The sequence below is a fragment of the Pteropus medius genome, unplaced genomic scaffold (assembly GCF_902729225.1).
Source record: "Pteropus medius unplaced genomic scaffold, Ma_sr-lr_union100, whole genome shotgun sequence".
In the NCBI taxonomy this organism is placed as follows: Eukaryota; Metazoa; Chordata; class Mammalia; order Chiroptera; family Pteropodidae; genus Pteropus; species Pteropus medius.
This window is the reverse complement of record NW_024349800.1, coordinates 81,036-108,849: the sequence shown is the minus strand read 5'-3', so window position 1 is coordinate 108,849 and position 27,814 is coordinate 81,036. Positions and strand designations below refer to the sequence as shown.

Genomic DNA, 27,814 nt, shown 5'->3' with positions numbered 1-27,814 from the left:
CTATAATTTAGTTGTAATCGAGATGTGTCCATTGGCGGAAGCAAGCACAGCATTTACTTCCTCTGCCATCTAGACTGGATAAGGAAATATTTTTTGTTGGTTGTGGGAATGATTTCATGGACAAACATATGTCAAAACATATGTATATATTTTAACTGTACATATGTACATGTACAATTTCTTGTGTGACAATTTATATGACATATAAAATTAGAGTAAGTAGGAAATGAGTTTGGACTTTACTTGTGGAATCCATATTTCTCAGTGACTAAGTGTATACAGATTTCTTAGTATAGGTCATGGTGATTTATAAAAATTTTAATAGTGATGTTTAATTTTTGACAGTTAAAAAAATACTATCTTGACTTGTACAAAAGTGTACAATTACAGAACTAATGGTAGTGATTGCTCATTTTTGCTCTAATGAAGGTGAATATTGATGTTAGATAGACTAAACTGTTTTCAGATCTTGTTGACTATGGTAAAAGAGTCCTGGTTCCTGAAAACTGAGAAGGTCTAGGCCCAGATATTGCCTAAAGTTTGGCTATCTAGCCCAACATTTTAGGGCAGTACCTGGAGTTGTGTACTTATTCTCTCATTTCCTAGAAGGTACTGGTAACTTTTAAAAATTCAAATTTAGTATACCTACAGAAAAGTTTATATCTCATAAATGTGTATTTTGCTGCAGTTTTACACAATGAATACACCCATGTGAATAGCACTGAGAGCAAGAAAAACACAACCTGGTATTGGTAATTTTTCAAAATACAAGTCTTTCTAGGCTAGTTAGGTAAAATTGAACACACGCAGAATGACCATGACTAGACAATTTTCAGTTTTAAAGTTTCAGACAAACAAAAAAATTGTGCTGTTTATTTTTATTTGTATAAATATAGTTTATATTTTGTTTCATCAAGATATTTCTTTTTGGCAGTGGACTCTCGAAAAATTGACCAGGAGGGAAAAATCCCAAAGGAAACTTTAGAAAAACTGAAGAGACTGGGGCTTTTTGGGATGCAAGTCCCAGAAGAATATGGTAAGTAAAGTAAACTAACCCTCCCCGGTTGGCTCTTAAGAAAGCGTTCTGTGTTTGTCCACAAAAGGGTTCTCTGTGGGAAAGGTGGCCTTTAACTGCAATATGTCCAAGGTCGAGCTGTGAATCTGCTGGAATTAATAAAAAAAGTCTTTGTGGACTAAATGCAAGGTGGCTGGCTGGTGAGTGTGTGTGAACTGGCTAAGGGGCCTGTAGGCAGGCATCTTAGCTGCTGAGTTCTGTGCTTTCTTCCTCTGAATGGATAAAGAACCACTTCAGGATTTCTATGCTTTCTAGGTCTCTGTAGGTGGTAGACGAGAGTATGTCAGAGCCGAATTGGCTGATTTCACTATCATCTCCATGGTACAGCTCTTTGGTCTCTCTGGCACAGTAATTGCTCCTAGAGCCATGCACACTTGGACAGATAACCGTGTGGTGAAAGCTCAGGTGTCAGGGTCCACTGGATTTGGCTTCTCCTCCCAATGCAAAGGAAAAGACATATGGCTGCAAAGTGTATGTATCTAATTGGAGGATTTGACCAGGGAGTCCTTCTAGCAGAGCCCTTTGTCCTTTGGACTATGCACATAATTCTCTGAGGATTGTAGTGATGTTTTTAGCCCCCAAGTGAAAGACCTTGCCTTTCTCCTCAGGATTCCAGTGTAATTCTGCAGTGTTATATTTGGCTGATCATATAGCTTGTTTTTCTTTTGCTAATCTAGAGGTGGTTATCTCATTTCTGTGGGATTAACGAGGTAGGCAAGCAGCGTTCGTGTGTGGGAGAGGAATAGAAAATGTTTCAAAGAGATAATACAGTCATGCACATGCACGTACATGCACACCCACACACTGTTTTTAATCTCAGGTTCTTTTTACATAAAAGTGTGGCTCTCAGCTTTCATACTTCATCCTGTACTCACCTCTCTGAGGTCTCTTCCTGAGTCTTTGTAAGGTGAACCTGCTCTCAGCTTTGATCAGCTGGGGGGCAGAGGTTTAGGGGAGAGAGCCGTTGGTGGTGCTTTAAGGGCTGGGCATATTTCATGGCTGCGAGCTGGTCATTTGGAGGTTTTTAATATTTTGGGCATTTTACCAGCCAGAATTGTAAATTAAGTTTTGCACAGCAAGTCCAGAAGCAGGAGCTTGTCTTGATGTTCTGGCTTCCTGCGTGGTTTATCTCCAGAGATTAAAGTTAGGCCTTCCCATGCTCTTTGGGCAGCCACAAGAGTTGCAGGGCCCTCAGTATCTGTAGAATAAATTCCCACTTGTAGACATCCTGGAGCTGGTCCAGTCTGAAACAAAATGTGAAAATTTAGGACAAACCATTGTGATACCTAATTTCCTTCGTTCTGAGGCATATTTTAATTAGGTTAAATCTTAATTTATATGTATGTTTATTACTTTGTTTTAAACTGTTAAATGGTATATCTTACTTGTCATCATATGAAGTACCTTCCACATTTCCAAATGTATAAAAAAATTACCTTATCTCTGCAGAAGACAAAATAATCAGTGATGTTTCTACCCCTAGCGGTGGAACATGCAGCACAGACCTCTGCAGGGAGAAACTGCACATCCTGTTTCTTAACAAATATCTGCAGCCTTTGAGTAAGTTGGAAGAGACGGAGTTCTTCCCAGATATCTGAGACTTGTCGGTGTTAAAACTCACAAGCGACAGGGGAACTGTTTGCCATAACACACGGGCTATGAAGAATATTAGAATATTAGAAAGCAGGTACAGGTAGAGCCAGAGAATGGTGGTTGGTCTGTCATCAACTGGGAAACATAAGTGCTTGAGAAAACAAATAGCTTGAGAAAACTGCTAGTCATAGCTAGGTTAGGAGTATTATATATCCTCTTTAAAATCATTTTTAAGAAATTTCTTGATTGATGAAAAGTACTCAATTTTTTTCTCAAACAATTTCTATGTAAAATTGGGATACATCTTTTTACTTCTGCACGTCTCATGTGCAAACACATATTGGATGAGAATGCGTGTGTGCACATGTGCCTATATTGGTACGAGATTGCACAGCTCTCCATTCCTTATTCGTGTTTTATGTCCTACTTTATGGTATGAAAATGCGCTTTCATGAGAATGGTAATGTTTAGAGCTTTTTTTTTTTTTTTTTTTTTTTAATTCTTCCTTAGGAAATTAAGGCAACAGCTACCTTATACTCATGCCCAAAAAGTTTTGGGGAAATGTTCCCTCATTCAGGGAGAAACGAGCCTTTCCACCAACTGAGCCTGGATTTCCAACCAGGCCTGCCGATGTGTGGCTCCTTCCTGCCCCTCAGTTCCTCTTCTACCAACAGTCTCCACATACCTGTCATCCTTCTCCATGTGATTGCTATCCCCCATGATTTTAGTGATAACTTTCTTGGGATGATAAGCATCAGAATTTATTTTTTGAGCAAACAAAACCAACTCCCTCAGTATATGAAATAAGTAAAAATATTTTGGTTGAAACTGAAGTGGGAGGGGTGGTGGTACTGCAGAGCCCTGGCCTTCCCTGGATGCCACCACTGGACTCATAGGAATATACACCAGGACCACTATGCATCCCTGCAGGGACTCAGCCCTTCCTTTTGTGTGTGAGTGGCGGCTCCAGGGCTAGCACCCACACATGCCCCTGAGTTGAGGGCCCAGTCCTGCTACATATTGGCCACATGACCTTAGGTTTCAGTTTGTCATTTGTAAGGCGCACGTAAGGCCGCCAACCACCCATCTGTGGAAGTTGAAGATAAAATGCAAAATACATACATTCAATGGAGTTTTGTTTTTCTTTCTTTCTTTTTTTATTCCAGATTCCCAACCCTGGGTGATTTTTGTCCCCCAGGAGACATTTGACAATGTCTAGAGACATTTTTGTTGTCAGTAATGGGGGAGGGGGAACCTCTGACACCTAGTAGGTGGAGGCCAAGGATGCTGCTAAACCTGCTACAGTCCACAGGGCAGTCCCCCATAACAAAGAATGATTCATTCCAAAATGTCAGTAGTGCCATGGCAGAGAATCTATCCTAGAGTCCATTAGATATGGGAATGGGATGCTGGACAGCTGTTTTGTTTATAAAGATCTTTATCTGTGATGGAGATGTTCACAACATATTAAATGATGTAATGTATAGGTATTTTTATATTTTTGTATTATAGATATGTTTTTAACACAAAAATATATCTATACATGCTCATATGCCTAGAAAAAGTCTGAAGGATGTTTATGGGTTATTTTTGTTTTCTTTGTACCTTTCTGTATTGTGATTTTTTTTAAAAATGGTGATCTGGCATTACTTTTATAATGAGAAAAGACCAGTAAAGACATTTGTCTTTAATGGGAGGAATTTGAAGCTGGACCATAAGTAAAGCTGATCTGTTTCTTTTCTAGGTGGCCTGGGCCTCTCCAATACCATGTATGCGCGGCTAGGGGAAATTGTCAGCCTGGATGCGTCGATCGCTGTGACCCTGGCAGCACACCAGGCTATCGGCCTCAAGGTCAAGTATCTGGGCATGCTTCCTGAAGGTCTTCTGGAACCACTGAGTGACTCCAGAAGACCTTCAGGAAGTGAACTGGGCTTGCTTTCTCAGGGTCGTAGAGGAAGGCCAAGCCTGCTCCTGCAGCTTTGCCCTACAGTGCTTCATTTGTGCACATTCTCTCTCAGCCACACCATAAGTGCTCAGTCCACAAACAAGCAGTGGTCCTTTGGTTGCATTGTCCCTTCCTTTTGAATACTCCTTTTGTTTCCCATCACTACTGACCCATCCTTTGGAGGCCCAGTTCTGATGCTCCTGCCTCTGTGGAGCCTGCCTTCACCTTGGGCTGGAAGTGAGCCTCCCCACCCTGAGCTCTTGAGTCACTTGGGGCCTGAGCATGTCATTCCTGCTGTTTGTGCATGTATTCCTCACCCTACTGGGTTTGGAGCATTTTAGGGCAGATCTAGTATCACACAGCTCTTAGCAAATGTCCAATTACTTGAGTTATTACTGCTCAATGTAGAAACCAAAGGGAGCTGAGTGAGCAATGTGCTTGGCTCCCCCGACCCCGTGAGTTTTTGTGCTCCGTGTAGCCATTCAATGGAAAGAGTGAACTTCTCATTGGCACTGAGAAGGGGGTAGGACAGTTCTGACATTGAGCATCTTCTTTATGTCAAGGGTTGCTCTAGCATTCCCATGTCTTCATGTTTTCTCATCCAAACCACCCTTCCAGTGGGTAGGGTTATTCCCTGTGTACATGAGGAGATGGAGACTCAGAGAAGGGGCATCCCTTACCCATGGCCACCTAGCCAGGAAACAGAGGAGCTGTGATAAACATCCCTGAGTCTGACCCCAAAGCTCTGCTAGGCCTCCAGGCCCAGACTTCCCTGGAATGTGCACTTTGGGGTAGCTCCTTAGCAGTCTGGCTCCCCATCCTTCCCAGCAGCTCCCTACTTTTTACGTGTAGCCGCCAGCTCTAAGTTAGGGTGTTTCCTCTTGTATGAAGTATTTCCTTCAGAAGAAGCCATGTTCTATAAGCACATGTCACACACTCTTCTCTCCCTACAGCTTAAATCAGCCTGTGTGTCTCTTGTTTAGGGGATCATCTTGGTTGGTAGCAAGGAGCAGAAAGCCAAATACCTGCCCAGACTGGCATCTGGAGAACATATTGCTGCCTTCTGCTTGACAGAGCCAGCCAGGTCTGCCCCTTGGTGGGAGGTGCCATGGAATAGTATCTACGGGGTGCACTGTGATGAGAGGCTGTGGTTTTTGCTGAATAGGTGGTGACTTTTATTTCTTCCCTCTCTGAGATCTTCTAAGAGTCAGCTAAACAACTTTCTTGCCAGTTCTCTTATTTTTACCTTACTTCTCTGTCCCAATGAGATTTATAAATGAGGTAACATACCTGACAGCACCTATTAAGTTATTATTTTGTGGTTTGCAACACACCCGACATACGATATGCTTTCAGACTTCAGAGCAACTTTCAGAGTATATAGGGTGGCTGGTAGTATCCCCATTTTACAGATTAGGGACTGAGGTTCATTGAGGTTGTGTTGATCCGCCCAGGGTCATGCACCTAGGACATAACAAGGCTGGTGCAGGACTCAGGACTTCTGATGGCAAGTCTGTTACTTGGACTCCATTCCATTTTCCCTGCTCTTAGGAATCTGGGATGCCCTGAACTCATCCCCATAAGAGCTCAGATGAACCTGTTCTAAGCATACATTTCTGTGTTTAAACCTAAGCCCGAGTTTCCACTGCCACCTTTTTATCCGATGTGATAAAGCAGGGTCGACCAAATTCAGCCTGCTATGTCTTTTTGTAAAGACATTGTTACTGGAATGTTCTTGTTTGTTTACAAATTGTCTGTGGCTGCCTTCATGCCATAGTGACAGAATTGAGGAGTTGGGACAGATAGCTTGTAGCCTGCAAAGTTGAATATACATATAGTCTAGCCCTTTATTTTAAAAATTTTCCAACTCCTGTATTGAAGTAAAATCCTACATTTTTGGGCCCTCCAAACCATTCTCTTTGATTCTCAGTATTACTCTCTTCAACTGTCTACTTCTGTCACCCCAGTGGGAGTGATGCTGCCTCCATCCAGACCAGGGCTACGTTAAGTGAAGATAAGAAGTACTACATCCTCAATGGATCCAAGGTACAGTTCCATGGCCTTGCCGGGGTCTCAGTCATGACCTTGACCACCATCATGCACTTGACCACCATCATGCATGTTTTCCATGCACCAGAGATTGCAAAGGGCATATACATCATCTCTTGACCATTACCTCTTGAGTGGATGCTACTTTTCATTTTTTAGAAGAAGAATCTGGGGCTCGAAGAGGTTCAGTGACCTGCCAATGTCCAATGCCAATGTCCTATGTCCTATGTGGCAGACCAGGACTGGAACCAAGGAGTTCTGGCTCCAGAGTCTGCATGCTTCCATCTACCTTCTTGAACTGCTGTTGAGTGACGTTTTAAAATTTTTATTATGCAAGCTTTGAAACATATACAAAAGTTTAGTATAGCAGGCTTCCATTTACCCATCAGCTAGCTTCAGCAGTATTAGCTCATAGCCAGTCCTGTTTCTCTGTCAGCATCACTACTTCTGGATTTCATCCATAATTGTTTCAGGTTTTATCTCTAAAAATAGGGCAATTTTTAAAAAGTCATAATACCATTATCACATTTTAAAAAATTAATAATTTCTCACTATCTAGTCAGTGTTCAAATTGCCCTGATTGTCTCATACCTTTTTTTTTCAACCTTTTTTTTTGAATTTAGATCCAGATAAGTTTCAAACATTGCAGCAGTGTGTTGAGAAGTCTCTTTATCTTTACCTCTCCCTCCTCCTCTTTCTTCTACCCCATCTCCTTGCTCCTTTCTGCCCCCACCGCCCTTTCTTGAGGAAAACCTGTCATTTGGTGCTAGAGCCTGAGCTATCTTAGTACCATTGGCTGCTCTTCTACACACACACACACACACACACACACACCTGGTCACACACACATGTGTCTCTTGGGAAAAATCTGTTCTGAAGAGACTGGGTTGAGCTCTTCTGTTCATGCAGACTTGGCTTCCTGAGAGCCAAGGACTTTACATTCTGGCCTGAAGATTGATGGGTGGGCAGCTGGAATGTCTTGTGGCAAAAATGGAGCTCAGAGGTGGCTCATGATAGTTTGTTTTTTTCCCAAAGATCTTTTGCTTTTTTCTCCTTAGGTCTGGATCACCAATGGAGGCCTGGCCAATATTTTTACCGTGTTTGCTAAGACCAAGGTTGTTGATTCTGACAGCTCAGTAAAGGACAAAATCACAGCATTCATAGTAGAGAGAAACTTTGGTGGAGTCACTAATGGGAAGCCTGAGGATAAGTTAGGCATCTGTGGCTCCAACAGTAAGTTGTGTGTGTGTGTGTGTGTGTGTGTGAGAGAGAAGTGAGATACAGTGAGATACAGTGAGAGAGAGAAAGAGAGATACCCTTTAGCCCCATTGTAATATCAAGATAAAATAGCTACTTGTAAATAATGCTACTGTGAACATAGGTTGCATGTATCTTTTCGAATTAGTGTTTTCATTTTCTTTGGATAAATACCCAGAAGTAGAATTGCTGAGTCATTTGGTTTATCTATTTTCAGTTTTTTGAGGAATCTCCATACTGTTTTCCATATGGGCTGCACCATTTTGCAGGCCCATCAACAGTGCACAAGGATTCCCTTTTCTCTACATCCTTGCCATCACTTGTTACTTTACTTTTTGATAATAGTCATTCTGACTGATGTGAGGTAGTATCTCATTGTGGCTTTGATTTGCATTTCCTTGATGATTAGTGCTGTTCACCATCTTTTCATATATCTGTTGGCCATCTGTATATCTTCTTTGGAGAAATATCTTTTCGTGTCTGCTGTCCATTTTTCAATCATATTGTTTATTACTTTTTTTGTTACTGAGTTGTATGAGTTTCTTATATATTTTGGATATCAACCCCTTATCAGATATATCATTTTGAATATATTTTCCCATTCAGTGGGTTGTCTTTTTGTTTTATTGAAGGTTTCCTTCACCATGCAGATTTTTAGTTTAACGAAGTCCCATTCATTTATTTTTGCTTTTGTTTCCCTTACTTGAGGAGACGGATCTAAAAATATATTATTCAGACTGAGGTCAGATAGTTTACTTCCTATGTTTTCTTCTTGGAGTTTTATGGTTTTAGGCCTTACATTTAAATTTTTAATCTATTTTTGAGTTTATTTTTGTATGGTGTAAGGAGGTGGTCCAGTTTCATTTTTTCACATGTATCTCTCTAGTGTTCCCAACACCACTTGTTGAAGAGACTGTCATTACTCCGGTATATGTTTTTACCTCCTTGGTCATAGATTAATTGACCATATAAGTGAGGGTTATTTCGAGGCTCTCTATTCTGTTCCATTGACTATGTGTCTGTTTTTGTGCCAGTACTATACTGTTTTGATTATTATAGCTTTGCAGTATAGTTTGAGATCAGGGAGCATGCCTTCAAGATTGCTTTGACTATTCGGGGTCTTTTGTTATTCAAGATGTCCATCATGAGATGAATGGATAAAGAAGATGTGTGTGTGTGTGGGCACATGTGCCCGCCCCCCACACACACTGAGGACTATTACACAGCAGTGAAAAAGAATGAAATCGCCAATTATGACAACACAGATGGTTTGAGAGAGTATTATGCTGTCAGTCAGGCAGAGAAAGACAAAACAAAACAAATGAACAAATAAACCAAAACAAATTTGTAGAAACAGAGCTAAAGGGATGGTTACCAGAAGGGAGGGGTGGGAGGTGAGTGAAAAGGGGAAGGGGACTATAGTCAGCAGTATTGCAATAAGTTTACACAGTAACAGATGGTTACTAGAATTAGTGTAGTGATCATATTGTAAGGTATAAAATTGTTGAATCATTGTATTGTACACCTGAAACTAATATAAGTAGTATAATATTGTATACCAACTATACTTAAATTTTAAAATTCAAAAAAAAAAAAAATGCCACAATGACTCTTCATAGCATTGCAGAGGAGGTCCTTGAAATTAACTCATTAATTCAACAAACACTGACTGTGCACCTCTCCATGCATCAAGCAATGGTGATTTCAAGGTGAATGAGATAGTCACAGTCTTATGGAGCTTTCAGCCTTATGAGGGAGGTGATAGTGAACACTAAGAAGGATAGTGGGGTGTCCTTGGTAAACATTTCATTACAGAAAACCCCATTATTTCCTGCCTGGGACCTCTTTCTTCCTCTCTCTCCCTCCTATCTGCACAGGCCTGCTTGTAGCCCCTGGTTAGTGCTTGGTTCACTTGAGGCTGGCGTCTTGTAAGTGGCCCTCGACCTTCAGCGGAGTCCTCGTAGGACTCTACTTCATGTGTCTCTTAGCTCAGATCATGGAGTGTTTGTGCTGCAGGAGACTGCATACTGCCCTTGGCATCTCCGGACCCACTTCTGTTTGCCACATCGTTTTGGGGGATGCTGTGTTCTGGATGGTGTTTTTGCCCCACCATCTGCTTGGCTCTGGGGATGCGGGGGTTGAGGGATCAGAGGGCCCCAAGCTCTAACCTGCATCTGACACTTAGAAGCTATGTGACCTTAAACAAGCTAGTTTGCTTTTCTCCAGTTTCCTTACCTAAAAGAAAGGGATGCTAATAAAACCTACCTTGTGAAGGTAACATGAGAAGGGAGGATTACGATGTATGTAAAATGCTTAGTGTACTTTGAAGCTGATAATGTTAGCTGCTGCTGTTACTGATATTGCCACCATGACTAGTGTTACCTATTGAATACTACTCAAAATATTTCAGCAGAGGAAGAGGCATGCTCAAAGTCTCTGAGATAAGAAAGAGCTAGGCATGTTGGTGGGGAAAATGTAGCCAGAGTGACTGATGTAGAGGGAGGGAGCAGGGTTGCTTCAGTGTACCACTTTGGGGGCACTGAGGTCTGGGAAGGTGGTGGACCACTGGAATTGTGCAGTGGCCCTATGAGAGGTGTTGAGTGGCACAAGATGAGGTCAGAGAGGGAGGCAGGGTCCTCTCTAGCAGCCTGTGAAGGAACAAAAGCTGTAAGGAGAAGGCTGGCCTCACAGCTCATGTGCTTAAGCCATAAATGGGGCCCCAGTGGCCAGAGAGATGGGTATGTCACTGTATTTTACAACCGAGTTCTTTGAACACAGCCATAATCATAGAATAAAAGGTCAGCAGACCCTGGTTGCCCACACTTGTTTTGGCTGCTGCTTGGCTACTTGAGCCATGACTTCTTTACCCATCCCTCTTCTCTGATAAGAGTTGCTAGGGGCCACTGGTTTTATATAACATAACATAGAAGAACATACTGTGACAGAAAACAGTAGGGAAGTCCCCATTCCTTCCCTGCATCTGCCCTCACCCCTGCTGTGCTTACTCTGACTGTTCTCATTACACTGACTTTTGCTTCTTCTAGCATGCCAGGTGCATCCTTACTTTAAGGTCTGCTAGTCATCCATAGCTGTGGTAACCCGCCAGAGAAACTGCCCTAGGACTGGACATTTATTACTCTCCTATAGTCTGCGGGTGCTATGAGTTGGTTCAGGTCTGCCATGTGTTTTCTTGAACATGCTGCAGCATGTTCTCCTTACAGTAGATTGTAAGAGCCCAAGGGGCCAAGCCAGACTGAATCGGCAAGGTTAAGGTCTCTCTGCTCATGTTGGATTGGCTCCATGCCCCTGGCCACGGCAAGTCATATGGCCAAACATGGTGTCATGGGCAGGGAAAAACAAATCTGCCCTTCCCACAGAGCCAAAGTTCAGGGTGTGGCTGCATTAAAGCAGAATGAAGTGGGATGGATACTCCCATCTGCCATGGGGGCCTTAGAAAGTACATGCTGTCTTGCTTCTTTGTTCTGTCTTTGACTCATCCTTTAAATGTGATCTTAGGAAAGTCTGACATAAACGCTTAGTAAAAATAGTATTATCCACTCCGCTCCAACCTTCATTTCTGTCACCATGCTGTATTTCATCCATAGCACTTACTACAGTGTTATAACACCTTGTTTATATTTTATCTCCCTAACCAAAGTATGAGCTCCACGTAGACAGAAACCTTGTCTTTCTGTACCTATCCTATTGGTAGATGTAGAATGAATGAATATATGAATGAATGAATGAATGAATGAATTTCATGCCTGCAGATCAAGTGCAGAGTGGTTTGTATTTAAGGCATTCAATTTCATGTGTTTCAGCCTGTGAAGTCCATTTTGAAAATACCAGGGTACCCATTGAAAATGTTCTTGGAGAAGTTGGAGGTGGGTTTAAGGTGAGTTGCCGGCTCAGCCTTCTGTCCAATCCCTGCTTGTAGCAGACCAGCCTGTGCTTGCAAGGTGGAGAGTGGATAAATCGGCTCCCAGAAGAGGAAGTATGTGGTTTGAACTAGGTGCCTTCATTCATCTGTGAGGCTTTGTTTGCCTAGAATAGAATAGGACAGGATTCCTCTCTCCAGTATCCATAGGAAAGCAGGCCAGCAGGCACTAAAGGAGTAAAGGTTCTCTGAACGTACAACCCTGGGTCATTAGTCTCTACCTTAAGTTTTTTTTCTTTGGTGTTAGATTTATTATGATATATTTTATTTACAGATAATTCATATAACATATAATTCACTGTTTTCAGTTGTACACATTGGTGGTTATACAACTATTACCATTGTCTAATTCTAGAACATTTCCATCACCCCAGAAAAAAAATGCCATCCCTCCTTATTTCCTCTTCCCCCATCCCTTTGCAATCACTATTTTACTTTCCGTGTTTATGGATTGGCTTATTTTGAACATTGTATATAAGTAGAATCTATATGTGGCCTTTTGTGTTTAGCTTCTTTCACATAGCATAATGTTTTCAAGGCTTATCTAAGTTGTAGCACTTATGCCTTTTTATGGCCGAATAATATTCCATTGTATGGAAATACCACATTTTGTTTATACATTCATCAGCCAATGGACATTTGTGTTGTTTCTACTTCTTGGCCATTATCAGTGATGCTGCTATGAACACTTATGTATAAGTTTTTGTGTGAACAAATACGTTTTTAGTTCTTTTGGGTGTATATCTAGAAGTAAAATTGCTGGGTCACATGGTGACTGAATGTTTAACTTTTTGAGGAACTGCCAAGCTGTTTTCCACAGTGGCTGCACCACTTTACATTCCCATGGTCAACTTATGAGGGTTCTAATGTCTCCACATCCTCTTTCCCTAATGACTAATGTTGAGCACCTTTCCATGTGTTTATTGGCCATTTGCATATCTTCTTTGGAGAAATGTTTTTTCAAATCCTTTGCCTATTTTTAGATTGGGCTCTTTGTCTTTTTTTTTTTTTTTTTTGGCGGCCATGCTCTAATTTGCTGAATCACCTGGATAAGTATCTACACACTAGGGAGCCTCCTTCCCCACCTTGACTGTGAAGCAGGGATCAGAGCAATACCTTCCTCCCCTCCTGGGTGCCATGAGAATCAGTTAAATGCCATGACAGTGAATGTGGAACAAAGGGTTGTAGAGGAGGAAGGACAAAAAAGAGAGGAGTCTGCATTCAGTGATAGTTTTTTTTTGTTATCAAGTAATCCAGAAGTGAATAGGCTAATTAGAAAAAATAAAGAAAAAAACCTGTCCCTAAGAGAGTTGGCATTCATTGTTCACATTTGGGTGTTTATTTTTCTAGATCTTGATTAAGAGTATATGGTGAGTATATTAAATATTTGGTGTGTACATATAATATAGCCTGCATTTCTTTCATGTATTAATCCTAATATAAAACAAAATTAATTTTTGACTAATAAGGAATTAAAAGCATCTATTTGAGTAAAAAGGAGATGTAGCCCTGGAGGCACAGATTTAAGTAGCAACCCACAACAAAAGAAAATTGAGTGGCTGATGTGAGATAAAAGAGCTTCTTCCTCCAGTCAGAAGGTTTTATGATAGTAAGATCTCTTAGGCATAGAGACAGTTAACTGATACTGTTGAAATTGCTGTTGAAAGAATGGATTGTATCTTGCATCTTGGAAAATTGAGATCAAGACTGTAGTTGTGCAGATTATAGAAGGAGCCCCTTTTCAGATAAGGCTAAACCTATCCAGTCTTTGATCCTCAGGGAATGAGACCTAGTATCAAATCCTTTCCTCCTTTCATTTTATGTATTTATTTTTGTTGTTTTAAATGAAGTTAAGAATAAACTATGAAGAGGCTATGAAGTGAATTTTGTTCATAAAACTATGAGCTGGCTTTTGAAAGCCAATTTGGAATGAGAGAAGAGGGAATAAAGATGGGAGAATTTAGTTCCTCTTCACAGTCCTTATCAGTGACCTCCCATGTCCTGAGATCCATGAAGTCTGAAGTTAGAAGTTAGAAGGTCCTGAGGAGGGAGGCAAGGCAGGATCTTAATATCATACTGCACTGTGACTTACTAATCCCTCTCCCCCATCCAGTGCTGGGGGCTGGGCCTGGCACTAGTGTTCAGCCTTGTCCACCACATCTCCCAACTCTCTTCAGACTGAGCGAGGGATTGGAACCAACATTTATTTTTCCTTTCCAGTAGTTCGAGCAGTTGTTTTCAGTCTCGACAGCCCCACAGGATATGTTTGAGAGATTTTCCCATTCAGCTTATTTAACAAGTAATAATAAATGCAAGTTTGGTTGCATGCTATATTAATGCAAGTCATACATAAATAATCAGTAAAAAGCAATACTGAATTTGCAGTTGAGCTTTTAGGAAAACTATAGAGTTCACAGATCCTTTCTGACCCAGAGCCCAGCCCTGACTTTGAGGCCTCCTAATTGGGCATCATGGGCTTGAGCAGAGGATTGGCATGTCACAACTGTCCTTTAGGAAGCTAGCTCATGTTGGTGGCCTGAGATGCCCTTCCTCGCTTGGATGGCCACATAGACCCAGCCCAGGGATCTCCTTTAGAACCTTTGCTGCCCAACATCCCCTCCCCACTAGAAACACACCCCCCCATTCCCACTAGACTTGTGTACCCCTCCCCTTTAGTCTACCGTCACACCACTGACCACATTTGCCTAATCAGCTGTTTGCCTCTGTGCCCTTTGTGGTCTATAAGGGGATGATTCTATGAATCTAGATAGTTTAATATTTAAGAAACTATGTGTACACAAGTATGTGCTTGTCCCTGATCACTAGCTGCTCACCATCTGTATTAGGTAGGACATTAAAATTGGAAGAGAAGAGAAGCTGACAAAGCCACTTAATAATTGTGTCATTACTGTAGGAATTTGGTGGAGGAGGAGCATGCCACGTCAGTGTAAGGGGTTGGTTCAGTGGAGAGGGCATGGGCCTAGATGTCAGGCAGGTGCTTATTGTGTAACTTGGGAGTCATCTCACCGCTCTGAACCTCAGGTTCTGCATCTGGAAAATGATGTTGAAGCATTGTTGGGAAAGTCTAAGTAGCTTGCAGCATGTACCCAATAAAGCTTAGTTTCTATTCTCTTCCCTGAGGACTAAGAGAATTGGGTTCTTCTTTTAGAATAAGGTTGTCCAGTTCCTTTTTGAGGCAGTGACACCAAGGATATTTGTGAAAGCCATACAATGACAGAGTGACCTTGTTTTGAAGCATTGGGACTGTGTTCTTTCCCTGCTCAGTGAGGACTGGCAGGATGATTAACTCAGCCCAGATGCTGGCACAGAATTCTCTAGAGACTTGCCTTTTGTTTACAAACTTTCTGTTAAAAACTGACAAATACTATTATGGTCTGTCACCGCTGGTCTTCCAGCACAGTGTGAGTAAGCAGGACTCTGAGGGAATAGAATCCACAATGAGCCTCCTACACTTTCTCTGCAGGTGGCCATGAACATCCTTAACAGCGGGCGGTTCAGCATGGGCAGTGGTGTGGCTGGGATGCTCAAGAAATTGATTGGTACGTAAGGCAGGGTAAGGAACCCTTTACAACACAGTCTTGTTCCTGCTGCTTCCACTCTAGCCATGTCCCTGGAGCAAGCTGGTGCTGAGACAGGCCAGCAGGACAAATGGGTTTACTCAAGTTTAGGATCCTGGCTTTGTTTTAGATCAAAGGATACACTAAGTCTGATCATGTTTCAACACTCTATTTTACCTATTCACAGGATAAGGGGAGGGGGGAGTGGACATTTTATTAGCGTTAGAGAGGGGTTGCTGCTCTGTCACTAAGAACAGTACTACTTAGTGAACATCCAGATGTGAGCCACATACCCATAAACATTAGCACTCGTTCTCACAAGATTCCTGTTTTGTAGGTGACTCTTTGCACAGTGGGTGAGGAGTGGGATCAGGTTTAGAACCCACTTCCCTCGGCCTCTGGATCTTCCCTTTGTTTTTTCTGTTAGGATACCTGAAATCTGGATTTTCCTTTGCCAGTGAACTTAAAATAGCCCTATAGGGTTTTTGTTGGGCACAAGATGTCATTACAGTATTTGCTTTGTGGAAGCGACTACAGGGAAATTCAGGGGCCTTGGCTGCAGATGGTGGGGGTTACCTGGGGCCAGAATACCACTGAGTGCTTATGAAGTTCCTCAGAGTTCAAGGCAAGGTGGGGACAGGAAGGCTTTGTTTTGGGCTCTTATGTCCATTTTATAGATGTGGAAACTGAGGCTCAGAGAGGGTAACTGGTTTTCCCAAGGACATGTACCTGGCCTAAAAACTGACCCTTTCAGATTCCAAGCTCAAGCCTTGTCTTACTCCACCAAGCTGTTCCCAAGGCCCTGAAACCCTCTGGACTTCTTCCCTATCTGGAAATTCCTCAGTACAAGAGCTTCGTGGGGGCTCTCATGGTCACTGTCTCCCCAAAAGATGTAGAACCCCCGATGAGATCCCAAGTCACAGAAATGTGTGATTGTGGGTGCCTGTTTACCTTATAGGCCCACCATGGGGAGCAGTTTGTGGTTTGGAGAACACTGACTGTAGTAGGGGGGCTGCTGCTGACTGGGTGGGATGCCACCATATTCAGTTGGGTGCCTTCAGAGCTGGGCCCATGACACAGTATGTGTTTACGAGTATACACATTGAAGCCATAGGCCCAAGTTTTCAAAATAGACTACCTTCCTGCTTTGGTGATGAATAGCTGTTGACAGGTGTGAGTCTGCCCCTGCTTTTATCTAGGGTGTTTATGTGTGCCTAACTTTGTGCTAGGTATCTTCCACCTGCATCTCATGTAATTTTCACAACAATTCTGTGAGGTTGGTGGTACTGTTGAGGGAGGTGAAGCTGCTTGGCCTGGACAACCAGCTAGAAGAAGAGACGCCAGATTCAAACCTGTGTCTGACTCCAAACTCTACTTCCACTCCTGTCTACTGCTATACGCACCACTAGGAGTGGATAGTCTCTCCTCTGACCCAGATAAATTAGAAAGGGTGCGGGGGGGGTGGGGCTCTGTCCCTTAGAGTGTTTGGTCTCAGCAGACCCATTTCATAGTTCTTGCCTGAATGTTTGAAATATAGCGATGATAGCCTTTGGAAACCATCTCAGGACAACCAGAAAGTTGTTCTTTTTAAAAATTCTGCTCTTCTTCAGAAATGACTGCTGAATATGCCTGCACGAGGAAACAGTTTAACAGGAACCTCAGTGAATTTGGATTAATTCAGGTACTGAAGGTTATGTACAAGTGGCACATTTGTTGATTTTACTGTGGGCATTGAAAATATGCTTTCACTGTCTTTACTGGTGACTCCTTTGTAGTGATTGGGAAAGGACTTTCTTTAATGTGATTTCCTTTTATGAATTCTGGAGCTTGGTTCTTTTATGCAGTGAGGCTTTGGACTTAATTACCTTCTCTGCTGTTTGGCAGATTTGGTTCTCAGCACATGTAAATTATTTCTTGCTTGTGCTTTTTTCTGAATACTGCAGGAAAAGTTTGCCTTGATGGCTCAAAAGGCTTATGTAATGGAAAGTATGGCCTACCTCACTGCAGGGATGCTGGACCGACCAGGGTTTCCTGACTGCTCTATCGAGGCTGCCATTGTGAAGGTAATCCCAGCACAGCCAGAGGGAAGCTGAGAAAAGCTCCTTAGCCACAGCTGGTCAATGTGGTCGAGGAAGGAAAAGGACTTCTTTGAGGCCACCCAGTGACTGTCAGAGCTGCTGCCTGGGTTGGTCTCATCCCATGACTGTCAGAGCTGCTGCCTGGGTTGGTCTCATCCCAAAACCCAGTTCTCCGTACCGAGCCTCCCACTCTATCCCCAGCCACACCATTCCCATCCTGAGGTCCTCCCTTTGGAAGGGAGCTGGCACCAGTGATGCCATGTTGACCTTGCTCCTGGGTCCTTGACAGGTGTTCAGTTCAGAGGGCGCCTGGCAGTGCGTGAGTGAGGCGCTGCAGATCCTCGGCGGCTCGGGCTACATGAGGGACTACCCATATGAGCGCATGCTGCGTGACGCTCGCATCCTGCTCATCTTTGAGGTGTGTATATGTCCTGCTGCCAGCTCCACCTTGCTCCACTGTGGACCCTTGAGCTTCCTGGTTCTGGGCCCAGGCTGGCTTGTGCGTTCTCTCATTTGACCCTCCTCACAACCTTGTCTAGACATCATTCTGCTGATGAGGAGGCTGAGGCTGAGAGGCCAAGCAGCACACTCAGGGTCCCACTCCCAAGCCACAGGTCTTTGCCAACTTGCTTCTACCAGCCGAGGTGGGACAAGCAAAGATCTTATAGACATCTGGGTTCAGCCTTGAATGCTCTCTCTGGGTCTGGGTTTTCTCAGTATATTGAGTCAGCTTAACAGGGTGGGTCATCTCTTCTCCAGCCTGACACTTCTCACTCTCTAATTGCTGTCCACCATGAGTTCACAAACCTAAAGAGTCAGTTCATTCAGTATGTGCTGGGAGAAACCCAGGGTGGGAAGGAAAGTAGGGTTGGGGACACAGACACCTTAGACACTATCCTGGAACCTTTGGGGTGCTAGTGATCTTGATTGTGCAGCCTTACTGACCCAGGAGGAAACCAAAAACCAGGGAGTGAGGGACAATGGCATGCCTCTCTTGAGGGGACTGGAGTCTCGAAGCAAGTGCACTTGGCCCTTAGGGTCAGAAGGACTTTGACCAGGCCTAGGGGAGGGCAGTTTGGGCCAAGGGCAGGGAACTAGAACATGCCAGACCCAGACAGGATCTTACCTGCCAGCACCAAGTGAATGGGAATAGAATAAACAAGTCTTTGGAGTAGTGGCCAATCCTGCTGGGTGGGGCTAGGGTAGGTGGTGGAGTATGTGAGGGATAGATGGAGGGGAGACCAGTAGCCAGGTTGTAGAGGACCTTGGATCTTATTGTGAGTGTGGTGGAAGCTATAAAAAGTCACAGCCCTGCTTGCAGCGGCCTCCACACTGCGGGTGAGTGGGCAGTAGCATGGCCTATTCACACACATGCAGTAGGCTGGTGCTGCCCCCTAGGGCAGCCTCTGACCTCTCTACTGCTGGCACAGGGAACTAATGAGATTCTCCGGATGTACATCGCCCTGACAGGCCTGCAACATGCCGGCCGCATCCTGACTGCAAGGATCAGGTAGGTGCCATTTCCACTCTGCTCCTCGAGTCCCTGGGGTGGCAAGGGTGCGGTGAGGCAGTGCAGGCTTACGGAGCTGAGCTTATTTGTTGGCTGGCTGGAGAGAAGGAAGTGGGCAGGAGCCTAGGCTAGTGAGAGTGGGGCCTTGAAAGAGTTCCAGAGCTTGGCCCTCTCCTGAGGGTGATAGGAGGGGCCAGCTGCTCAGGGAATTCCTCATCACCTTGCCCTTGTGATCACTTTCCTGGTAGCCCCTGTTTCCTACACTACAGGAGCTCTGCTTTCAGAACCTGGGGAATGAGATGTGCCCCTTAACAGGTGCTGGACTCCAAGGCCAACACAAGACCAGTTTCTTCTCTCTCTCCCTTGACCTCTTGCTCCCCTTGACCCCCATCCTGGGGCCAGAGAAGTTAGAAATCACTGCTGAAGCCCAAGTATGAGTTGCTCAGATATTTTGCAGATTATTTAATGGGAGAGAACTACCTAGAAGCTGGCTGTGACTCAGCTCCTTGTGGAGGGAGCACATGTGTGTCTCCACCTCAGAGGAGACTGGCTGCTTTCTGACAGGCTGGAAGAGCTTAGACTGCAGCCAGGTGTCCAGCATGCCCAGGCTGGGAGAGGGACACGCCGGGCCTGGATTGGCTTTTTATGGCTTTGCATAGTCAAGGAGTGGGAACAGATCTGGTGCCCTAGATCTCTGGGGTACCAGGGAGGAGAGAGTTGTGTTGTTGGACAGCAGAAGAAGTAGCAGGGCCTTGGGTCATGGGACCCTGGGCTTTCTGCAGTGAGCTCAAACGGGGCAACGTGACCACTATTCTCGAAACTGTTGGCCGGAGGCTTCGGGACTCCATGGGCCGAACTGTGGACCTGGGGCTGACAGGAAAGCTCGGAGCTGTGCATCCCAGTGTTGCGGTGAGTGAGCCCAGCAGGTGTAGCCTGTTGGATATCTCCTTTCCAGAAAGAATGCGACCAGGGGCATTGGGGAGGACCAGCCGGTCTGAAGGACAGCTGATAACCCTTTTTCTCCACCCTGTGATGATGGAGAATAGCCCAGCATGGTATCAGAGCCTGGGCCTTAGATGGGACAGGATGGGCACCATGAGGAGGAGGTGCTGAGCTGAATCTTTTCTTTTGGTCTACCAGGAGAGTGCAAGCAAACTTGAAGAGAATGTTTATTACTTTGGCCGCACTGTGGAGACGTTGCTGCTCCGATTTGGCAAGGTACCCAGGCCCCTGCTGGACCCAGGGATGGCAGGCCCTCTAACTTAGGGGTCAGGAAGATGAGGGTAGCATCTATGAGATGATGTTTTACCAAATGTTCACCTTAGGAACCAGGCCTAGAAAGAAAGCTTTGTCACCATGGAGGGGTGGTTGGGGTGGCAAAGTGGCTGTGACTGCTTGTCCAAGGGGCCACTCAGCTAGCTGAGTGATCAACTTCCAGGTGAAGAGATGCTCCCTGCATTTAGAGGGAGCCCTACTGGGGCCTGAATCTCAGGACCTGATCTGTGAGGTTCTTGCTGCTGAAGGTGTATTAAGCACCAGCCTCTGGTCTCAGCCAGGTTCCTAGAACCTGGTCTTGCCTTGACTCCTCCCCAAATCTAGACAGAACGAAGGGAAAACAGAAGGCGTCCATGAGCCAACCTCCTACAACCCCCATAGGGAAAGGCAATATTAGCCCCTCCCTGCCAGGACATAAAGTGAGGCTCAGAGATGGGCAAAGATGTGCCTGAGAATGTGTGTGTGTGTGTGTGTGTGTGTGTATGTTTTGAGTGGTCCCAGGTAATGGGTCTCCATCCTGGGCCTCTGTGTTCCCAGACCATCGTGGAGGAGCAGTTGGTCTTGAAGCGGGTAGCTGACATCCTCATCAACCTATACGGCATGACGGCTGTACTGTCTCGGGCCAGCCACTCCATTCGAGCAGGACTTCGGAACCATGACCATGAGGTGAGCCCTGCCCTACTCCACCTTACCCACATATAGGCAGCCTCCTGCTTGGCTTTGTCCTACTGCACTTTAGTGAGGCCCGATGGTTGGGAGAAGGGGTCAGTGGGTGGCATGGCTCAGTCAGGAAATCTCAGGTGAGAGGGCTGGGCAAGTCAAGGGCTCAGCACCCACTTGTAGTCCCTGAGTGGGTAAAGTGCAGGGTCCATAAAGCAACTGACTTGGAGGCTAGCGAGTTTGCTGATTTGTGGCTGTGGCCTGTGGTGAGCACTGCCAGCTCTAATGGGAGGGTTTGTACTGCTCAGGACACCGCCATTCCCTTTCATCTTCCTACTTGACAGAATTGGGTGGGTGAGTAATAGAGTCCCAAACCCAGCGTCCTTACCCTGTCTGCCCTCCTCACCCTGCTGGAGGTGGTGGGTGCAGTCACTGAGTGCCTGCTATGTGTTTGGTCTTTACATGCATTGTCCTACAGTAGCCCATGGCCACAGGAATTATGATGTCCATCTTGCAGAGGAGAAAACTAAGACTCAAAGATGTTGAATAACTTGCCCTTGGGACAGAGATAGTTTGGCTCAGGGCTAGAATTAGAACTTATTACTGTGTGACTTCTGAGCCTGGCCTTTGACCCCAGCCAACTGCCTAGTAGTTCTTTGAAGCTCAGAAGTCAGACACCAGGGAGGGAGTGCCCATGGCCCAGAGATGCCAGGGTTCTCTCCAACTTTGGTTCTGGCAGGTTCTTTTGGCCAACATCTTCTGCGTGGAAGCTTATTCCCAGAATCTCTTCACCCTGTCTCAGCTGGACAAGTGTGAGTAAGGTGGCTGGGGGGAGGGAGGAAAGGGTCTGATTCCAGGCAACTGACGGTGAGCTGTTTCTGGACCCTGTCAGGCTCCCAGGGCCTGCTGGCTACTTAAACTTCTGCCTTGAGTAGGACTCATGCTGACTTGCAGCGAGGCCTGCTGGGCAGGAGCATATACCTGCAGATGAGAGCTCTGTCAGAGACCCCGTGCAGGCCCTGCTGGCATCTGCCTCGGGAAGGTTCACAAAGGAGACATTTTACCTGCCTTTAAACCCCTGCAATGCAGTGGAAATGAAGCTGCTTTTCTCACAGATGCCCAGGTTGCAACCCTAGACCATGTAGGGGCTTTGCTTGTGCTGCTCAGTTTGTCTAGAATGCTCTTCCTCTTCCATAGCCATATGGCCATGTCTTAGAATGTACAGCTCAAATTCTTCTGACCCTTACAGTCCTGCTGACTTCAAAGCTTTGTGTTATGTGTCCCCCATACAGCCCAGCCCTGTTGCCAAGAGATGATGGTGAAGGGCACATAATTTGTAGTTCCTGGCTTTGGGCACTGGCCCGTTAATGTGCTATGTAGTATGAGGCAATAGTTTCTCCTGCAATAGGTTTGAATCGCAAAAGGGTCTTTTATTGAGCAGGTGCCTTCTCCTGTACTCCTTCTCTCATAAGATCTGGAGTTTTTAGGGATTAATAGGATGAGCCCTTTGTTATTCAGAATGAAGCCTGTATTACTTCCTGGGGGTTTAGAGGGGTGGTAGAGTCACCCACAGGCTGACGTTGCTGGAAAAAAATGCTTCAGCAATATTTCTATTATCACAGTGCAGAAACATCATCCACTGCCTCTTTTCCCCTCCCAGATTCTCCAGAAAATCTAGACGAACAGATCAAGAAAGTATCCCAGCAGGTCCTAGAGAGGCGAGCATACGTCTGTGCCCACCCTTTGGACCGGATGTCCTGAAGCAGAGGGATGATATATACTGCTGCTGCCACCCCCCAGGCCATAGCCTGTTGCTGGACAACTTTCACTCTTTTTGCTAGAAGATATAGAACTTGGAGTTATTCCAACTTGAGCCATTTCTTCCTAGTCTTCACCTGAAGGCTCCTATGGGAGCCTTGTCTAGGCTTTGACCTGTGGCCACTACTGCCTGACATGATCGCAGGATCTGAAGAGAGGTGGAGAGAGAATGAAATTGCTGAGACCTGCGATCTGAGGATATACTGCTAGTTTAGGAGACTTCACCGTGGAAACTGGGACTGGTGCTGCTTCCTTTGTGGCTTGCAACTGTGGGGACCTTTTCCAGGCATGCTTAGCCTTTTCTGCTAGGCCACACATTCTCCAAGAAACACCTTGAAAACTGTGTACACGTCATTTATTCATACTAGAAGCAAAATGCACTTAAAACATGTGCCAGGAACCATTTATTAAAAAAGAATGTAAAATGGCAGTTTGTATTTACCCTTCAAGCATTTGCTGTACTAGTTGCATTTTCTTTCAGAACGCGACCCTGAGAACCACCCTTTGGTCATGGCTTCCAACTCTTTTTGTCCTCACCCCATGAGAAGAAAGCCCTCAAAGCTGAGCGGCAGGTGCCCAGTACAGGACCATGGGGGTTATGAACCCTCTGTTTGGTCCTTCTCAGGTGATGGGTGGAAAACCACATTGCCTGGTATAAGACAACATATTTTTGTTCCCCACCTGGGCTTTTTTTCTTTCTTTGCAAGGATTGGCCTCTACTTTTGAAGTGAGGGAAAAAGTATTTTTAATTGGCACTAAAAGGCCTCTGCATTTCTCCAGAATGCTCCCTTCTGTTATTTCTAGATGTACTGGGTCCCAGCATGCTTATGGCAGGTTTCAAGCTTTGGTCTGGTTCCTGGGTAGTTTGGGGCTCCTCCCAAAAAAAATCCATTGTAGATGTTGTCTTGAGGTAGGAGGAGGAAGCTAAGCTGTCTCCTATGATGCAAGAAACAGAGAGAAGATTGGGAATGATAATGCCTGAGCTGGCCTAGTGGGGTTGCCTGAACATTCTGCCAGGGTTTTGGTAGCTAATCTTCAAGAGGAGAACGTTTATAAATATTGTAACTTTGGAAATAACTTTCCAATGAAATTCAAAGTTCCTGAGGTATTTCGTTGGCAAGGAGGCATTTTGCACAAAATGGAAAGTACATATCTTTTCACATAGTGCTAGGGAAAGGAGGTTCATGGAGCTCCTTTTCAGGGAAAAGCTTGGGAAGCTTGCAAATTTCACTCCCTTTGGACACGCCTCACTCTAAGCCTTGTGGCATGTAAGTCTCATGTCAGCAGCAGGTTCTCTCTTCGTCCAGTTGAATTTAAAAGGCTGAGGCCACCAGTTTAAGTCTCCCTTTTCTACCTGCATTTCTGAGATTTTCTTAAACATGTTGTGGGAAAGGGGGGCCCCAGCAAGCACTTGTTATATGTTTTCAGCAATATGCACAGGCTACTTGAGATGCCTAGGGAACTTGCGCATAGAAGGCTTGCAATAGAGCTCACCAGAAAACTCTGGATAGTGAGACAAACCTAGCATTCCTGGGCTGGACCACAGCAGTGACTCGGAGCCTGGGACACACCAAAAGGTAGCAGATCTTCACACAGCTCCAGAGCCCGGGGCTTGTTCTGAAGGGAGGCAGCAAGGTCCAAATGAGGGGAGAGAGAAATTTCAGCAGCCTGTCAGTACTTCCTCCTATTTCATGGAGCTGTCACCAGCTTCACTTGGGAGTTGGGGAAAGAAAGAAATTCGTCCTGTTTATCTCATCTTGATTTCTGAGAATGTTCTATGTTCATCTATGTTCATCTATGGATGAATGTGCTCAGAAGGTACAAACTTTCAATTATATAAGTCATGGGGTTGTAGTATACAGCATGTAGTTAATATTTGAAAGTTGCTAAGAGTAGATCTTAAAGCATTCTCAGCAGAAGAAAAAACTTTGCTATGTGTGGTGGTATATGTTAACTAGACTTACTGTGATCATTTCACAATATATAAAAATATTGAATCATGTTGTAAATCTGAAACTAATGTAATATGTCAGTTATATCTCAATTAAAAAAAATTAACACATGCCAGGAAACAGGACCAAAGGGTGAAAACCAAGAGAAAAGGCAGACAATAGAAAGAGACCCAAGATAATCCATATATTGATTGATCAGACAAAGACATTGAGGTACTTATAATTAATAAAATGAGATAAGTAAATGAAAAGGTAGAGAACCAAGATACTGAAATCTATAGGAAAATCAAATGGTCATTTTAGAGTCAAAAAAATAAAATCATTCACTGTATAGGTTTAATAGACTAGACAAATAGCAGAAGAAAGGATTAATGAGTCAGAAGAGAGATTGGTTGAAAATATCCAGATTGAATCACACATATATACACAAAAGATGGAAAATAAAAGTATCAGATATATAAGCAATAAGATATAGCTCATCGTAGAAATATCTTGTCATTAGAATTCCAGGAGAAGAGAGAGAGAGAATATGAATAGAACAGAAGTAATATCTGAAGAGAAATAGTGGCCTAGAATTTTTATGATTGAAAGATATGAAGTCACAAGTTCAATAAGCTCTACAATCCTATAGAAAGATAAATACAAAGAAAAACACATATAAGAACATCATAGTAAAACTGCTGAAAACCAAAGAAAAGGCGAAAAATTATAGAACTCTCATATATTTGCTGATGGCAGTATGAAGGTACAATCACTTTGGAAGTGTGGTAGTAAACATATACCTTCTCTGTGGTATACCAATAATTTTACTACATATACCAAAACATATACCAAATAATTTTACTACAAAATGTATGCCCAAGAAGGATGAGTATATAGGTCAAACAAAAAGGATCTGCACAAAAATGTTAGCCATAATAAACTGCTCCCCCCCCCAAATTTGAAAACAAAAATGTAAATCAGGAGAATACCTAACTAATTGCAGCATTACACAACAGAAAATTCAGCAATAAATATATATGTATGTAATAACATTTATAAATATGTGCTGAAAAGGAGCCAGTGCAAGAGTGCATACTGCATGGTACCATTATATGAAGTTTAATAACAAGCAAAACTAATATATTGACAGAATTCAGGATAGTAGTTAACTCGGATGAAAGAATCGTTCTGATGTCAGAAATATGGCGGAGTGAGAGACATCCCCAGATCGCTCCCCTTGAAACAACAATAAGCTGAACATCTAAAACTCAACAAAAAACACCCAAACTGCACAACAGCATGTCTGAGCGTGGGGTCTGTGCATAAGAGCTACCATAGGTCAGAGCCCCAGGAGTCCAGTGGAAGACTGAGAGAAACAAAGAAGCTGCTTCTCGCAGCCAGAGCTCCTTGCAGAAGGAGGAGGAGGGGAGAAGCTGCAGTGGGTTCCCTGAACAGCCCTGCCAGGAAGAGCTCTGAGCTCCACATTGCCAGAGGCAGTGCCCAGGCATCAAGGCACAAAGCAGAGAAGTGGGGATGGCAGAGAAACAAGTTGATTATTGCCAGCTGGGGTTGCAAAACGCGAGGCTGAGCTGCAGACCTCATCCCACAACCCAGAGGACCCCTCCCACATACCCTCTGAGACAACACCGTGGATCCTACGGGAATCTGAGCTAAGGCTACCGAAACTGTCACTAACACTGATAGGAACTGAGACTAAGGGTAGCGAGTGTGAGTGAATACAAGAAAAAAAGGCATTATTAAGACATTATATAAAGCAAGGCTCCAAGCGGCTTAGATATCACCTACTGGAAACTAAAAGAAAAACTCCTGCTTTGCAGCAGGCTAAAAAGAGACCTTTATATAATAAATCTTTCTAGAAAAAAAAAGCAGAATACACTTCCATTAATGCCTAGGTAGAGAAATAGTCCATTAAACACCGTGAACAACCAAGGTGACAAGGCAGCTCAGAAAGAAAGAGAAAAATCTCCAGAAAATGAGCTTACAGACATAGAAATATGCAACTTAAGTGACAGAGGCTTCAGGATAGTACTTCTGAAAAAACTCAGTGAGTTCTGAAATGAGTCATATCAACAATTTCAGAAATTGCAAAAACAACTAGATGAGCAGAGCAAGGAGATTGAAAACCTCAAAAAGAACCAAATAGAACTTCTGGAGATAAAAAACACACTGCAAGAGTTGAAAAATGAAATAGCAAGCTTGGGAAATAGAGTCAATGAAATGGAAGAAAAGATCAGTGATATCAAAGACAGAAATCTAGAAATAGAAGAAAGAAGAGAGAAACTGAAGAATGAAAAATAGTGAAAGAGAAATACAAGAACTAAGAGATACCATCAGGAGAGGAAACAAGAATAATGGGCATTACCGAAGGCGAGGAAAAGGAGCAGGGACTAGAAAGCATTTTCAGACAAATAGAGGACAAGAATTTCCCAAATCTAAGGAATAAGCTGGAGCTTGGAATTCAAGAAGTCAACAGAACACCCGATTATCTCAACCCAAAGAGGCCTTCACCAAGACACACTGTATTAAAGTTATCAAAAATCAATGACAAAGATAGAATTCTCAGGGCAGCCAGGGAAAAGAAAACAGTAACGTATAAAGGAAAACCCATTAGATTGTCATCTGACTTCTCAGCGCAGATCTTACAACCCGGAAAGGAATGGAATCAAATATTTAGGAACTACCAGCCTAGAATAATGTATCCAGTTAAGCTTTCCTTTAGATATGAAGGAGAAATTAAGACCTTTTTAGACATACCAAATTTGAGGGAATTATCCACTATGAGGCCTGCACTACAGGAAATTTTGAAAGGGGTCAGCTCACCTAGAACAAAATAACAACAACAACAACAACAAAAATGCATAATTAGGTTAAAGTGACTATCAGGCAAATAGAAGCAGAGGAGTGCAACCCTTACTAAGAACAGGGCATTATAAGCTTAAATAATAATAAGAAAATTGCTATAGCAAGATAGTAATGAATGTTCAGCATACATAGAAACAAATTGAGATAACAATTACTGAAAAGGGGAGGATTCAAAGATCCAAATTCACAAAGGGGAAAAGAGATTAGGCACACACAAAAGAA

General features: G+C 43.8%; 1 protein-coding gene across 1 annotated transcript in view; it reads left to right on the top strand.

Moving 5' to 3' along the window:
• ACAD9 (acyl-CoA dehydrogenase family member 9) overlaps window positions 1-23,224 on the top strand; it is a 44,189-nt gene extending 20,965 nt beyond the window's left edge. Inside the window, exons 3-18 of the mRNA XM_039886569.1 lie at window positions 935-1,036; window positions 4,413-4,519; window positions 5,597-5,697; window positions 6,581-6,659; window positions 7,721-7,895; window positions 11,741-11,814; window positions 15,341-15,416; window positions 17,045-17,115; window positions 17,378-17,497; window positions 17,802-17,930; window positions 18,943-19,022; window positions 19,805-19,931; window positions 20,163-20,240; window positions 20,835-20,963; window positions 21,697-21,769; window positions 22,618-23,224. Of these exons, the coding sequence (XP_039742503.1) occupies window positions 935-1,036; window positions 4,413-4,519; window positions 5,597-5,697; window positions 6,581-6,659; window positions 7,721-7,895; window positions 11,741-11,814; window positions 15,341-15,416; window positions 17,045-17,115; window positions 17,378-17,497; window positions 17,802-17,930; window positions 18,943-19,022; window positions 19,805-19,931; window positions 20,163-20,240; window positions 20,835-20,963; window positions 21,697-21,769; window positions 22,618-22,718 (1,622 nt within the window). The 3' untranslated portion in view covers window positions 22,719-23,224. The remainder of the gene's footprint in view (window positions 1-934; window positions 1,037-4,412; window positions 4,520-5,596; window positions 5,698-6,580; window positions 6,660-7,720; window positions 7,896-11,740; window positions 11,815-15,340; window positions 15,417-17,044; window positions 17,116-17,377; window positions 17,498-17,801; window positions 17,931-18,942; window positions 19,023-19,804; window positions 19,932-20,162; window positions 20,241-20,834; window positions 20,964-21,696; window positions 21,770-22,617) is intronic.
• The last annotated feature ends 4,590 nt before the right edge of the window (window positions 23,225-27,814 follow it).